We start from the raw sequence: 12,408 nt of genomic DNA, 5'->3' as shown, positions 1-12,408 counted from the left end.
AAAAATTGGAGTATTTCGATGAATTTATGGTAATGCCAGGGATCTCAAATATGTAACCATACTCGCTCAAGTCGGTAGTTATTAAAGTACTCCAACTTCTGTCGCTGTTTGTATCTGCTGCTGAGCCATCTACGTTAGATAGCTCTATTTAGTCCAAAATTATTTTGAAACACTGAAATTCTACTGCCGTTTTCATGATTTGAAAAGGGTTATTGGTGCCCTTCACAGCCCCTCCTTTGACCAACAATACAAACTCAATTGCTGAGTAGGTCTTTTTTGAACTTCCATTTGACAGTCTGAAAACGGTACATGCTGAAATTTAATTTTGTGTTTTTTAATTTAATTTTTGTGATATTCATGTAGGGACACAGGAGTAATTATATGGTTCAGTATATGTCAATGCAGCTAACTTTAAATTTTTTCCTGCTTCTTTGCTTAAATAATCAAATTATAAGGAATTTTTCTGTCAGAAATTAAAAGATGGAAAAAATGAACAAACTGAAATTAATTTTATCAATACTTTTATTATTATTTTTCTTCTTCTTTTTCATTTTCAAATTCTTGAATTGAGGAACAAAATATAAAGTTTGTAATCTTACAGAGTAAGGCTTAAGAAAATTGTTAAGTTCTCGCACAAGTTTAAAAAGGATAACTTTTTCCTCTAATTTTAACAACGTGAATTTCCAAGAACACTAACAAAACATAAAATAACATAGACATTATTATACTAAATCACAATAAAAAAATACATTTCTTACTGTTATTAAGCTTCAATCAACTCAAAAGTAACTTCCAGAGGGAAACGATATAAGATGTAAATCTCTAATTACATCACACATAATTTTAAAAAAAATTAACCTTACGAACTAAAATGCATGCCATCGTTGTTGTTATGATTTAAAACAACGACGGTAATGCATTAAGAGGATTGCACTAAGATTATAGTAAAAACAAAGATACAAATATTATGAGATCTTTACTTTCCCTCTATCTTGTTTAGCAAATGTTTTTAACAATTACCAGCAAACTATGATTTATTTTCTCACCAATGAAAAGATCTTTGAACTTGGAATTGGACCTTTCACTGGATGATTAAGATTAACTTCCAGTTAAGAACCAGTAAGTTGTTGGAGTCAGTGACAAAATCTTTGTTTGAGAAAAAAGAGGGTACACGGAAAAAAATATGAACAAATATTAAAATTCCTAATAAGTAGTACAGGAATCTGACATTTTTAGTTAACTTATCATAAAAAGACTTGTGGCATATTTTCATTTTATTGTGTATCAGATTACATGAACTTCCATTTTAACCGGAATTTATCACATCTTGAAGAATTGAAAATTCCAGATGTTTAAATTAAGATAAAGGATTTCTTGGATCCTGGATTTCTCGGAGGAATTTTAAGATTCTTGTATTGGGACATTTAATAAACTGGATGTGCCAAAAAATACTTAAACTCTCATCTTTTTTTAAACGTAAGAAAAACAATTTCAAGCGCACTGGCTTTGGAAAGAATCGGACTACGCGAAATAATTTTTGACCTTCGTTGGCCGTTTGTTAGCTCTGTGTATTTTTTTTCTTCTTTTTCACATATTTGAGTTGACTGGATCCAAATAACTCTACTGAAATAAAATTATAAGACATACTTTTTACATAGAAATAGCAGTTAACAACAAAACAACAACAACAACAATAATGATAATAATAGAAATAAAATAATTTTAACAAGGTGTTGATGCCTGTACACATGAGGCCACGTAGAAGTCTCTTTTTCCTTTTCTTGCAGAACTATGGTAGACGGTTATACGCCAAAAAACCAATTCAAAGAATGGCAGCCATAATTTCACTGTAAAAAATTTGATTTTACCATACTCAGACACAGTGATATGAGTATGGTAATAAACACCAGACTCTATGATAGCGTTTACCATATTATGGTGAGTATCACCAGAGTTCTGGTGGTACTATTATTTTGGTTATTTTCACTAAATAGTATCACTGTTTTGAAAAATCAAGTAGACACTATAGTGGATGTTACCATTATTTTTTTCAATGTTTCGGTTATTTGTAAAGCTTGATGCAAAACTCAGGAGAAACTGTTGGAGAAAAATTCAGTTTTCCACTTTACATTTTTATAAAGTATTCACCGACGGATTGTATCCAATAATTTGGTCGTTTTTAGTCATTTTGGTATTAGGTGTTTAAATAATATTTGGTTTTTTTTTTTGTTTTTCTTTGATTTTTTTTTTATTTTCTACTGAACAATTGCATTTCCAAACCTTGCAAGAAAAAGGTCAACGAGTTCGACGTGGCCTGACAAGTTTGAGTTTAGGTTGAAACGATCTCCAAAGTAAAAAATTTGGATCGAGTACGAGAGTTTTTGAACTAAACTTGACACCAATATTATACGAGTTACTTACGTAGCATAATCACTCGAAGAGATCTATGCATGACAATATCTGAATCAACATTTTCATACGTTGGAAAAAACACGCGGGGTAGAAAGTACCACTAGCAACTAACTACCTTTATTGGTACTTTAAGTTTGCCCTCCGTGCAAATCTTCAGTTTTGGATGTACTTATAGAATTATTAAAATGTTGAGATACTGAGGCAAGTTCTCTTTTGGTGCATTTTGAGATGAATCGTGACAAATTTCAATTTCTAAACTTCAAGTGTTATAAGTAGATCTAATCAATTTTTGTAAGTAATTTTAGAAATCACACTCTTCTTCCAACGGAATTTACAAATGTCCATTTCAATTCAGCTAAAACATTATATTCGCCTATACTTCTTTGGTTTCCATCTACACGGGTATTTAAGTTTCGAATTGATTGTTTAAAAAAAAGTATCCTCTGTACATATTTACACATTATATTTCATACTAAAGTCTATATTACATGAGGGAAAAGAGGTCTTAATCCTAACTGTAAGATCTTTGAAAGAGAGTCATGCGGTTTTCAATTTCATTTTTGACTGAAAACTTCAAATTCCCGTCAAAGTACACGAATAAGTTGAGCCTTAAGTAAAGAGCTCTTAAAATAGACTTTCTAAAGAGTTGATACGTCAAACGATCTCAAAAAGTTTAGTTGAAAAATCATAGATTGGCAGGTAACGTAACTGCATAAAAAGCCATTTAATGTATATACAAGGGCAAGTCATTCAATTCATCGATTTGAAAGTTAGAATTACAACGTCAAAAACTGCGAGTCTCGTAGTATTATGTACATCGTTTTGTGTATTTCAGGAAACACAAATCCGTTTTTAAGACTACACGACAGAGTGGTGACTATTTACAACAAGAACAATAATTATACATGCGATTCTTGGGAATAATTATCTTTGGTTGTAATGTTTTTTCCGAGCAGCTTTTTTTATGGAGGGGGAGGAGGTTTTAAAATTGACAAACGAAACACGAAGTTTCTTCCGCGTAACAAGATGAAAGCGATAGCACACTTCCCGTCAATTCTCGAATCTCAAACTTCAATTTCTCAATCCAGGGCCAAAAATAACACCCAATTCCCAGTATATGTGAAATCTAACGGTGTGTGAATGGGAATATAATGGGTCTCAAAAGTTGAGCTGATGTTTGACGAGTGAAAAATTTCAAATATGTAAACTTTTTTCGGTAAATTTTTGATCAGGTCATGACTATTTTCAAAGTTTTTAGCTCTGAAATAATAGAGATTGTATAAAAGTTGACGGTAAAAAATTATGTGAAAAATGTACAGTTGTGAAAAATTGGTACTTCCGTCAATTTCTTCTTCGATAATGCTAGGATATTCATCAAACACGTGCTAAACTAATTACAGGTCTTCGAAATTCTATAATCTGTCATTATACGTGACAGAATGATCAATTGGACCATCGAGAAAATCCATCTTCATGTGAATTGCGGAATTGAGCTGTCGGCGGGGGAAAAGAATGCTCGGGAACTCAATTCCTGGTTCCGGCAGCGATGACCTGCTCCGGACTCCTCTTGGGCATTATCTGGTAAGGACTATATCTATGCTGGGCGAGGAACATGGGCCTAGGTAGCCTGAGGTCGGAGGAGGGTGAGGGGGAGCCGGAGGAACTAGAGGGGGTAGTGGGTGGCGGCGGGGTGAGCTGGTTGGAGGGTGGGAGGGGCGGTCCGAGAAGTCCCGGAGGTAGCCCACTGTGCGGCGAGGTGGCGGCGTTGGAGGTGGGCGTCCATGGGCTGGGGGGGCTACTGGCCCAGAGGTGGGCCGGCAGGGGTATCCTCGTGGGCACGCCGCCCGGGCCGGAGGGGAGGAGCATGGCGTGGAGGTCCGCCGGGGAGCAGGGCGGCGCGGCGCGGCCCCAGAGCTGGAGGTGGGCGCGGGCCTTCTCCATCAGACCGGCGCCCCCGAAGATGTTCCCGTTGTTGTTCTCCGTGTCCATCTCCGTGTACAGCCGCAGAGGGGATCGAAGGAAGTGCTGCTCCATCAGCATCAAGTCGATCGGGTCCCTGAAACATAACGCAACGAACATCATTAGACATGGAGTTGGCAAAGACACGACAAACCATCTCTATAGGTCGACCTCCGCGCCGATTATCGCAATTGATAGACAAAGCTATATAGACAAAGAAGACAAAAGATATATGGAGGGATTCCATTGGTATAAGCGGGTGGTTGCAATGGACAAAGGAGATAGGAGGTATAATAGACTAAGAAACGGCAACCCACGAGGGACCTGATAGTTTGTCCATCATTTTCTCTCTTAGTCTATAGTAGACTTTCGTTCAACCAATACGATAGCTCCCTACTCTCTATGTCTTCTTTGTCTATCGCCTTGTCTATCAATTTCAATAATCAGCCCGCTGACTCGGTCATAGGACCTCTATCAGATTAGGAAGCACTAGAAATAGGAAAAATGAGAGAGACTGAAGTGCAGGGTGCCTCCTCATGACGAAAACCTAAGAGAGAAACACCTAAATATTCCATTTCTTTACAGCTAAGGCAAGTTATGTACATTACCACATTCTAACTTTAGTTGAACTCCATTTTGTGATCAGGAACTTATGTGTGCATAGTGGAGGTAATGGTACATATACACTCACAACAAAGTGAAGTTGATATTTAACATTCTGGATGTAAAAAAAGTGTGCGAGAACATAGAATGCTGGATTAGCCAGCCACAGCAGTTAGTTTTATATCTTGGCATTGCTAAGGTAGCCACTGTAAGTTCTCGCACACTTTTTTTACATCCCGAATGTTAAATCGCAACTTCACTTTTTCTTCGGTTTTGTTTCTAAACTGAGCCAGAGATGGTAGTTCCGAATGTTGAACCCTGGAATTAATCATAATCTTGACAACGTCGCATTATGGCGACTCATACTGCGAGTCCTATTTCAATGTTGATAAGCACCTGCGTATAGCAGCCCCTTCCCCTTATTAGCTAGTTCGCCAATACATCTCCTCGTCGGACCACGTTCTCTGTTTTCTTTCAATAAAATATGTAATTCATATTCCAATAATGACTACTCCGAAATATACCCAAAACACCTATCCTCATTAGGTTATGGGCCCAGGATTACGCGGAACGCGACGCGGTATTGTCGTCCTATGGATTAATGTGTTTTGTGGTTCCTGTGGAATAATGTGACTCGATGCTCGGATAAGGGCAGAAACTAAAAACTACTTTCATCATGTTGTGCACCGAATAATATAAACTAAAACCCCGTTCTTTGTGTCTAAAATTTAAAAAAATTAAAACCATCTTGTGAAGGGATGAAATAAAAATTAAAAATTAAAACCCAACGTGTGAAAAATAAAATTAAAATTAAAACATTTAAAAATTTTGTGAAGATAACTAAAGTGACAGTAGTTAATTCTGAACTTTGTGAAACTAGAAGTTCAGGAAAATTAAAATAACTTTGAATTTTATACAATTCGGAACTTTTTGAACTTTTGAAAGATAAGAAAAATTAAAATCATTCTGAACTTTGTGAAATCTGAAAGAATAAAGTAAAAATTAAAAATGGATAACATCAAGCGCGATGAACTTAGAGACATTGAAAAACTGAAAGATACCAGCAATTTTCAATTTTGGAAATTCCAAGTTACAATTGTTTTGAAAGCTGGGAATGCGTACGAGATACTGACGGGACAAAGTGTGAAACCTGCAGCGGATGGAGAAGATGGAAAGAAGGACCAAAAACAACTCAAGGAATGGCAGAAAGGAGACGCTCTTGCACAAAAAGTGATCGTCCAAACGGTGGAGAGAAGTGTGATGATTCATCTCATGAACTGTGACAGCGCAAAAGCAATGTGGGATGTACTTTTGAAACTCTACGAACGAGATGACACCGAACAAAGATGCCAACTTCTGGAGGAATTTTTCAACGCTAAATATCAGAAAGGTACTTCCATCATGAGCCATGTGAGTACTCTGGAAAATCTCTACACAAGACTGAATGCTATTAAGGGAAACGTGTCTGAGCAAATGTTAATAACTAAAATTATAACAACCCTACCTAGTCATTACAGCTATTTTTCTGCAGCTTGGGAAGCCACAGCTACTGAGAGTAAAACTTTGGTAACTTTAAAATCACGACTTATGGCTGAGGAAAATCGTCACAAAAGCCAAAAGGCTGAACCTGAAGGCTTAGCTTTCAGAGCACAAGTGCTGAAATGTTACAATTGTAATCGAATAGGGCACCGTTTGAAAGAATGTAGGGATAAAATTGTCTGTAATCTATGTAACAAACCGAATCATGTTGCCAAATTTTGTAGAAATAAAAATGGCAGTGCGCGTGATAAAACTGATAACAAAAATAAAGGGTCTTATCCTCCTTGTGGAATTTGTAAGAAGACTAATCATCTAGAGGCACAATGTTTTTTTAGAGATAAGAATGAAAGTGATGAGAAAAATAAGAGAAATAAGAATGGTAAACCTGTGCTTATGGCAAACAATATGTACGACGGTGACGTCAAAACATGGGTCATTGACTCCGGTGCTACGTCACATATCTGTCGTTCTAGAGAATATTTCACAGAATTCGTTAAGTGTAATCACAAAATTGGTGTTGCCAAAGAGGGCGAATTTTTGATCGCCAGAGGAATAGGAGTGATTCATTTTGATCGATTTATTTTACGTGATGTGTATTATATCCCTGAAGCGTCTAGAAATCTAATTTCCATAAGTGTAATAACCCAGCAGGATGGTCAGGTATTCTTTGATAAAAATGAAGTAACAATTAAAAAAGATGGTAAGTTTGTATTTAAAGGTACTCAGGATGAATCAGGTCTCTTTATTGCAAATGCAGAGGTTTGTGAACCAAGTGAGATTAAAGATGAGGATATGAAAGGTAACGCTTTCCTCACTAGCCCTGCATTAGATTGGCACGCAAAAATGGGGCATTTGGGTAAAAACAATATGTTAAAACTGGTAAAAATGGCCGAAGGCATTAATTTAACTGAAAAGGACATTTTGAGCATGTGTGACAAAGAAGATAATTGTGATGTTTGTTTGCGAGCAAAACTAACTCGAACCCGATTCGGAAAGGAAAGAGAAAGAGCAAAACGGAAATTAGAAATAATACATACAGACTTGTGTGGCCCTATTGAGCCTGATACATGGGACAATAAACGTTATATTGCAACTTTTACTGATGGATTTTCAGGATTTCTGATGGTCTCTCTGCTGACGTACAAGAGTGAACTTTTTGAGAACTTAAGAGACTACGTAACACAAGCTGAGACAAAATTTAATCTAAAAGTAAGTAAAATAAGATGTGACCGTGGTGGAGAATATATGAGTGCAGATTTAAAAGACTGGTGCCGAGAAAAGGGAATAATTTTGGACTATAGTCCCCCGGCAACTCCCCAATTGAACTCGACAGCAGAGAGAACCAACAGAGTGCTCCTGGAACGTGCTAGAGCACTCATTTTTGAAGGGAATGTTGATAAGAAATTATGGGGTGAGGCAGTTTACACTGCAACACACCTTCTAAACCGTAGCCCTAAGTCTTGGTTAAATTGTACACCATATGAAAAATGGTATGATAAAACTCCAAATCTTAAGTATCTGCAAATATTTGGTTCTATGGCTTACGCCAAAAATTTAAAACATTTGAAAAAGCTCGACGAAAGGTGTCAAAAGTATACTCTAGTTGGTTACGCAAGTAATGCATATAGACTTTGGGACGCAAAAGACGAAAAAATAATAGTATCAAGAGACGTTGCATTTATAAAACCAAGTAACAATAAACTTTTGGATGCAGAAAATGTGTGTGATCCATTTGAGGATCTGTTTAAAAGAGAGGAGAGTGAATCAGAAAAATCAGACGAGAATCTCAGTGAGAATGAGGTGGAAATGCATCAAGATGAGACAGAGGAAGAGATTCATCAAAATAATGCAAACGAGACGGAGGGAGAGCCTCTTCAAAACATTCAAAATGAGACAGAGGAAGAAAATCTTCAAAAAGAACAAAACGAAGTCGCAACGCGTGCTGGACGTGTTACAAAACAAACTCAATTCTATGGAGATCCAGTACCGAGTAGTTGTATCCTTTTGACATTTTCCGACGCAGTAACTGGACCAGATGGTCACAAATGGAAAACTGCTATCGAAGACGAAATAAATTCGTTAGCAGAAAACGAAGTCTACAAATTAGTGGACGAAAAAGAAGCAAAAGGAGCAAAAGTACTGTCTAATAGATGGGTATTTAGAATTAAAGATAATGGTCAATACAAAGCTCGTTTATGCGTTCGGGGAAATGAGCAAAAAGAAGACGACTTCGACTATGAAGAAATTTTTAGTCCCGTAACGAACGAAAGTTCAATAAAAATCATGTTTGCTTTAGCTCTCCAATACAATTATAAAATACTGAAATTTGATGTAAAATGTGCTTTCTTGTATGGAAATTTAGAGGAGAATGTTTTCATGAAAATACCCGAAGGTTATACTAAGTATAAGAATAAAATTTTCAAACTTCTGAAAGCACTTTATGGTCTCAAACAGTCGCCTTTACAATGGTTTAAAAGATTGACTGACTTTCTTGCGAAATGTGGATTAAAACAGCTGAAATCTGATAGGTGCGTTTTCAGAAATACTAAGGGCACACTTTGGCTCGCCATTCATGTTGACGATGGTCTGGTTGTGTATAAAAATGTTGATGAAAAAAAAAATCATTTAGTAAAAGCCATGCAGAGAGAATTTAAGCTTACATTGGAGGAGAACCCTACGTGTTACTTAAACATAAAAATCGAGGCCAAGGGCGATACATTAAAATTGTCACAGGAAGCGTATGCGAACTCAATCATAAATTCCTTTAACATGAGTGACTGTAAACCTGTTTCAACGCCGATGGAGCCCGGTCAGATGATAGAGAGAACCGGAAACTCCGCCGACGATTTCCCATACAGGCAAGCCGTTGGAAGTTTGCTTTATCTCAGTAATAAGACGCGTCCTGACATTTCTTTTGCTGTCAGCTACGCAAGTCGTCACATGGAGAAGCCTGAGAAAAATGATATTGATATCATAAAACGAATACTGAGATACTTAAGGGGCACCACTGGGATGGTGTCATGTTTGAACGGTCAACCGAATCTGAGTTAACTTTATCAGCATTCTGCGACGCCAGCTACGCTGACGATTTAATCACCCGGCGAAGCACCTCGGGATATATGGTACTTTTGAACGACAACCCAGTCAGCTGGGCATCCCGAAGGCAACCAATAGTTGCCACGTCAACCACAGAGAGTGAGTATATTGCGTTGGCGGATACTTTGAAAAATCTATTGTTTTTAAAATCCTTCATAGAAGAATTAACGGACAAACAAGTTCGATGCATCTTGAAAGAAGATAACCAAGGGACTATAAGAGTTGTAAAAAAGGGTCAATTCAATAGACGATCCAAGCACATAGATGTGCGTTACCATTACGTGCATGAGAAATTTTCGGAGGGTTTTTTCAAAATTCAATACTGTCCATCGAGCGAACAACTTGCCGATATGCTCACAAAACCCCTCCCGAAACTAAAATTCACATCACTCAGAGATAGGGTTGTGAAATAATTTCTGAAATAATTCTATTTACTATGCTTTTCATTATTTCTTTTTTTCAGTGTATTTTTCAAACACTCTCTGAAATCTCAACATAATTCTATGTTTTCTTTGCTATGTTTACATAACACTATTAAAAATTTATTTGCTTGTAATAATATTAAGTTTCTTTTTGTAACGATGAGGAGTAGAGTTCTTCCGTAAGAAGGACACATAGGTTTTGATGTATTCCCCATACTATAATAAGCGTTTTTATTAGAGAAATGTCAAGATTAAGGGGGAGTGTTGAACCCTGGAATTAATCATAATCTTGACAACGTCGCATTATGGCGACTCATACTGCGAGTCCTATTTCAATGTTGATAAGCACCTGCGTATAGCAGCCCCTTCCCCTTATTAGCTAGTTCGCCAATACATCTCCTCGTCGGACCACGTTCTCTGTTTTCTTTCAATAAAATATGTAATTCATATTCCAATAATGACTACTCCGAAATATACCCAAAACACCTATCCTCATTACCGAATTGCAAAATGTAGTCCAGTCGAGGAGCCCGTAACGGTTCAAAACTGAAGCGTTCCTCTGAAATCAGTGCAGAAGGAGCACAATACTACCGTGTTAAGTAGGAACAACGTATGAGCCATCAGGCATTGCCAAATTTCCTTCGAATAGCAACGAATTATCAGGATTTGTGAATATTTCTCCTCCGATTCTTAGGATCATTTTGTTCGAAATTTTATCTGAGGAGTCTGAAAATTTCAAGGAAAAGTGTCGTTAACTTTCGTCAAAAATAGATATTTCCTTAGAGGAAATTTGGCAACATTCCAACGCCCATACGGCGAATTTTCCTTAGCGCGGCAGAACAGCAATGAAAACTCGTAGGAAAGCGGAAGCGCCGAGACCGGGACCCGCGAAAGCGACTTCTGAAAGACGACCCCGACTCCGAAAGGACGCGGAAATTATTTTTCTCGTGCTTCCTCGCCGAACTGAACCGCGCCGGGCCCTGTAAATAATTACGGAGGAGCGAGAGGATAAAACTTAAATTAAAAGCTCAACTGCGAGCCCGGAGCGCGGGGGGGGGGGGGGGCGGAGTTCCCTCATCCAGAAAACGTAAAGTTCAGATTGAGGCTGACACATTAATTCGAGGGATCACCGTGGTGGGGCTCCTTGAGCCCCGCGCGACCCGAGAGCGGGACGTAGTGGTGAATTGCTAATTTGCTATCTGTATGCTCCGCTCTCTCACGGCGACCCATTAAGCCTTTTTATATTTTCGAGATAATTCTTCGCCCTGAGCCGGCGTGTGCGGCGGGTGGCCGAGAGGGCTCGAATGAAGGGGCATCCATGCGGAGACGGAGCCGTGGTCGCCATGAGCTGGCGTGTACGACGGGTGGCCGAGAGCGCTCGAATGAAGGGGATGTTCTCGAGATTATTCTTCGTTCTGAGCCGGCGTGTACGGCCGGTGGCCAAGAGGGATCTTTTGAAGGGGCATCCAGGGACGGAGTCGCGATCGCTATGAGCCGGCGTGTACAGCGGGTGGCCGAGAAGGCTCAAATGAAGGGGCATCGAGGGTAGTGCGGTGCGGTGCGGCTAGGACATCGAGACCCGAGGATGCAAATTTAGACGCAGATTTGTGCTGTACGTTTCTCGGGTTGGTCCGGACCATCCGATGGGGTTGATGACGGGTTGAAATCCGAGAATTTCGCTGCATAATTTTACCGGGAAAGTGCATTTGGACAGTATTGGATAAGTCATTCATTGCAAACATAATATTGAAATGAAAAAAGAAGACAATGGAAGGGCGGGATTTTCAATTTTTTGCAGATTTTTGTATTTTTTCCCCCGGCTCTGATTTGTTACGTAACGCCAGGCTTGACCCCTCCCTCCTCCCCCTTGTAACGAACCGTAACGCTGGCTCACCCCCCCCCCCCAAGCGCGTTACATAATACTTGAACAGCACCTAAAGCTCAAAAATTGACTTGTTCCTCTCAATAAAAATAAAATAGGAGTCGAAATATTGAAACCCCGCGATAGAGGTACGTGGTTTAGCACTTTGGCCATCGATATTGTACATGGTATTTACCAGTAAACAACGTATTCATCGCCTCCCGTCTCGGAGTCTACGTCTCACACTTCATGGACGGAATCCGGGACGCTCGAAAATCAAGCCCTGATATTTTTAATGCGGGTGATTACAAGCGATCAGTTCAAAGCTCAAGCGGCGGATAGTACGTAGACCGTTTCGGAGTGATCATCGCTTCGTATCAAGTTCAGAGGAGCCGTGTTAAGCAAGTGATTCGCTAATAGGTGTAATTTTAATTTAATTAAAGCGCGGGATGCCGACGCCGACAATCCGCGTTGCCAAATCGCCGATTTAAATCCGTGCCTTGCGGGGCGATCGCG

General features: G+C 38.9%; 1 protein-coding gene across 1 annotated transcript in view; it reads right to left on the bottom strand.

Moving 5' to 3' along the window:
- Positions 1 to 504: 504 nt before the first annotated feature.
- Positions 505 to 12,408, bottom strand: part of LOC109029690 (T-box transcription factor TBX20) — a 103,109-nt gene continuing 91,205 nt past the window's right edge. The window contains exon 6 of the mRNA XM_019040271.2: positions 505 to 4,468. Within this exon, the coding sequence (XP_018895816.1) occupies positions 3,937 to 4,468 (532 nt within the window). The 3' untranslated portion in view covers positions 505 to 3,936. The remainder of the gene's footprint in view (positions 4,469 to 12,408) is intronic.

Source organism: Bemisia tabaci, chromosome 7, assembly GCF_918797505.1.
Source record: "Bemisia tabaci chromosome 7, PGI_BMITA_v3".
NCBI lineage: Eukaryota > Metazoa > Arthropoda > Insecta > Hemiptera > Aleyrodidae > Bemisia > Bemisia tabaci.
Note: the sequence above shows the minus strand (reverse complement) of the source record. Positions and strands in the feature narration are given on the sequence as shown.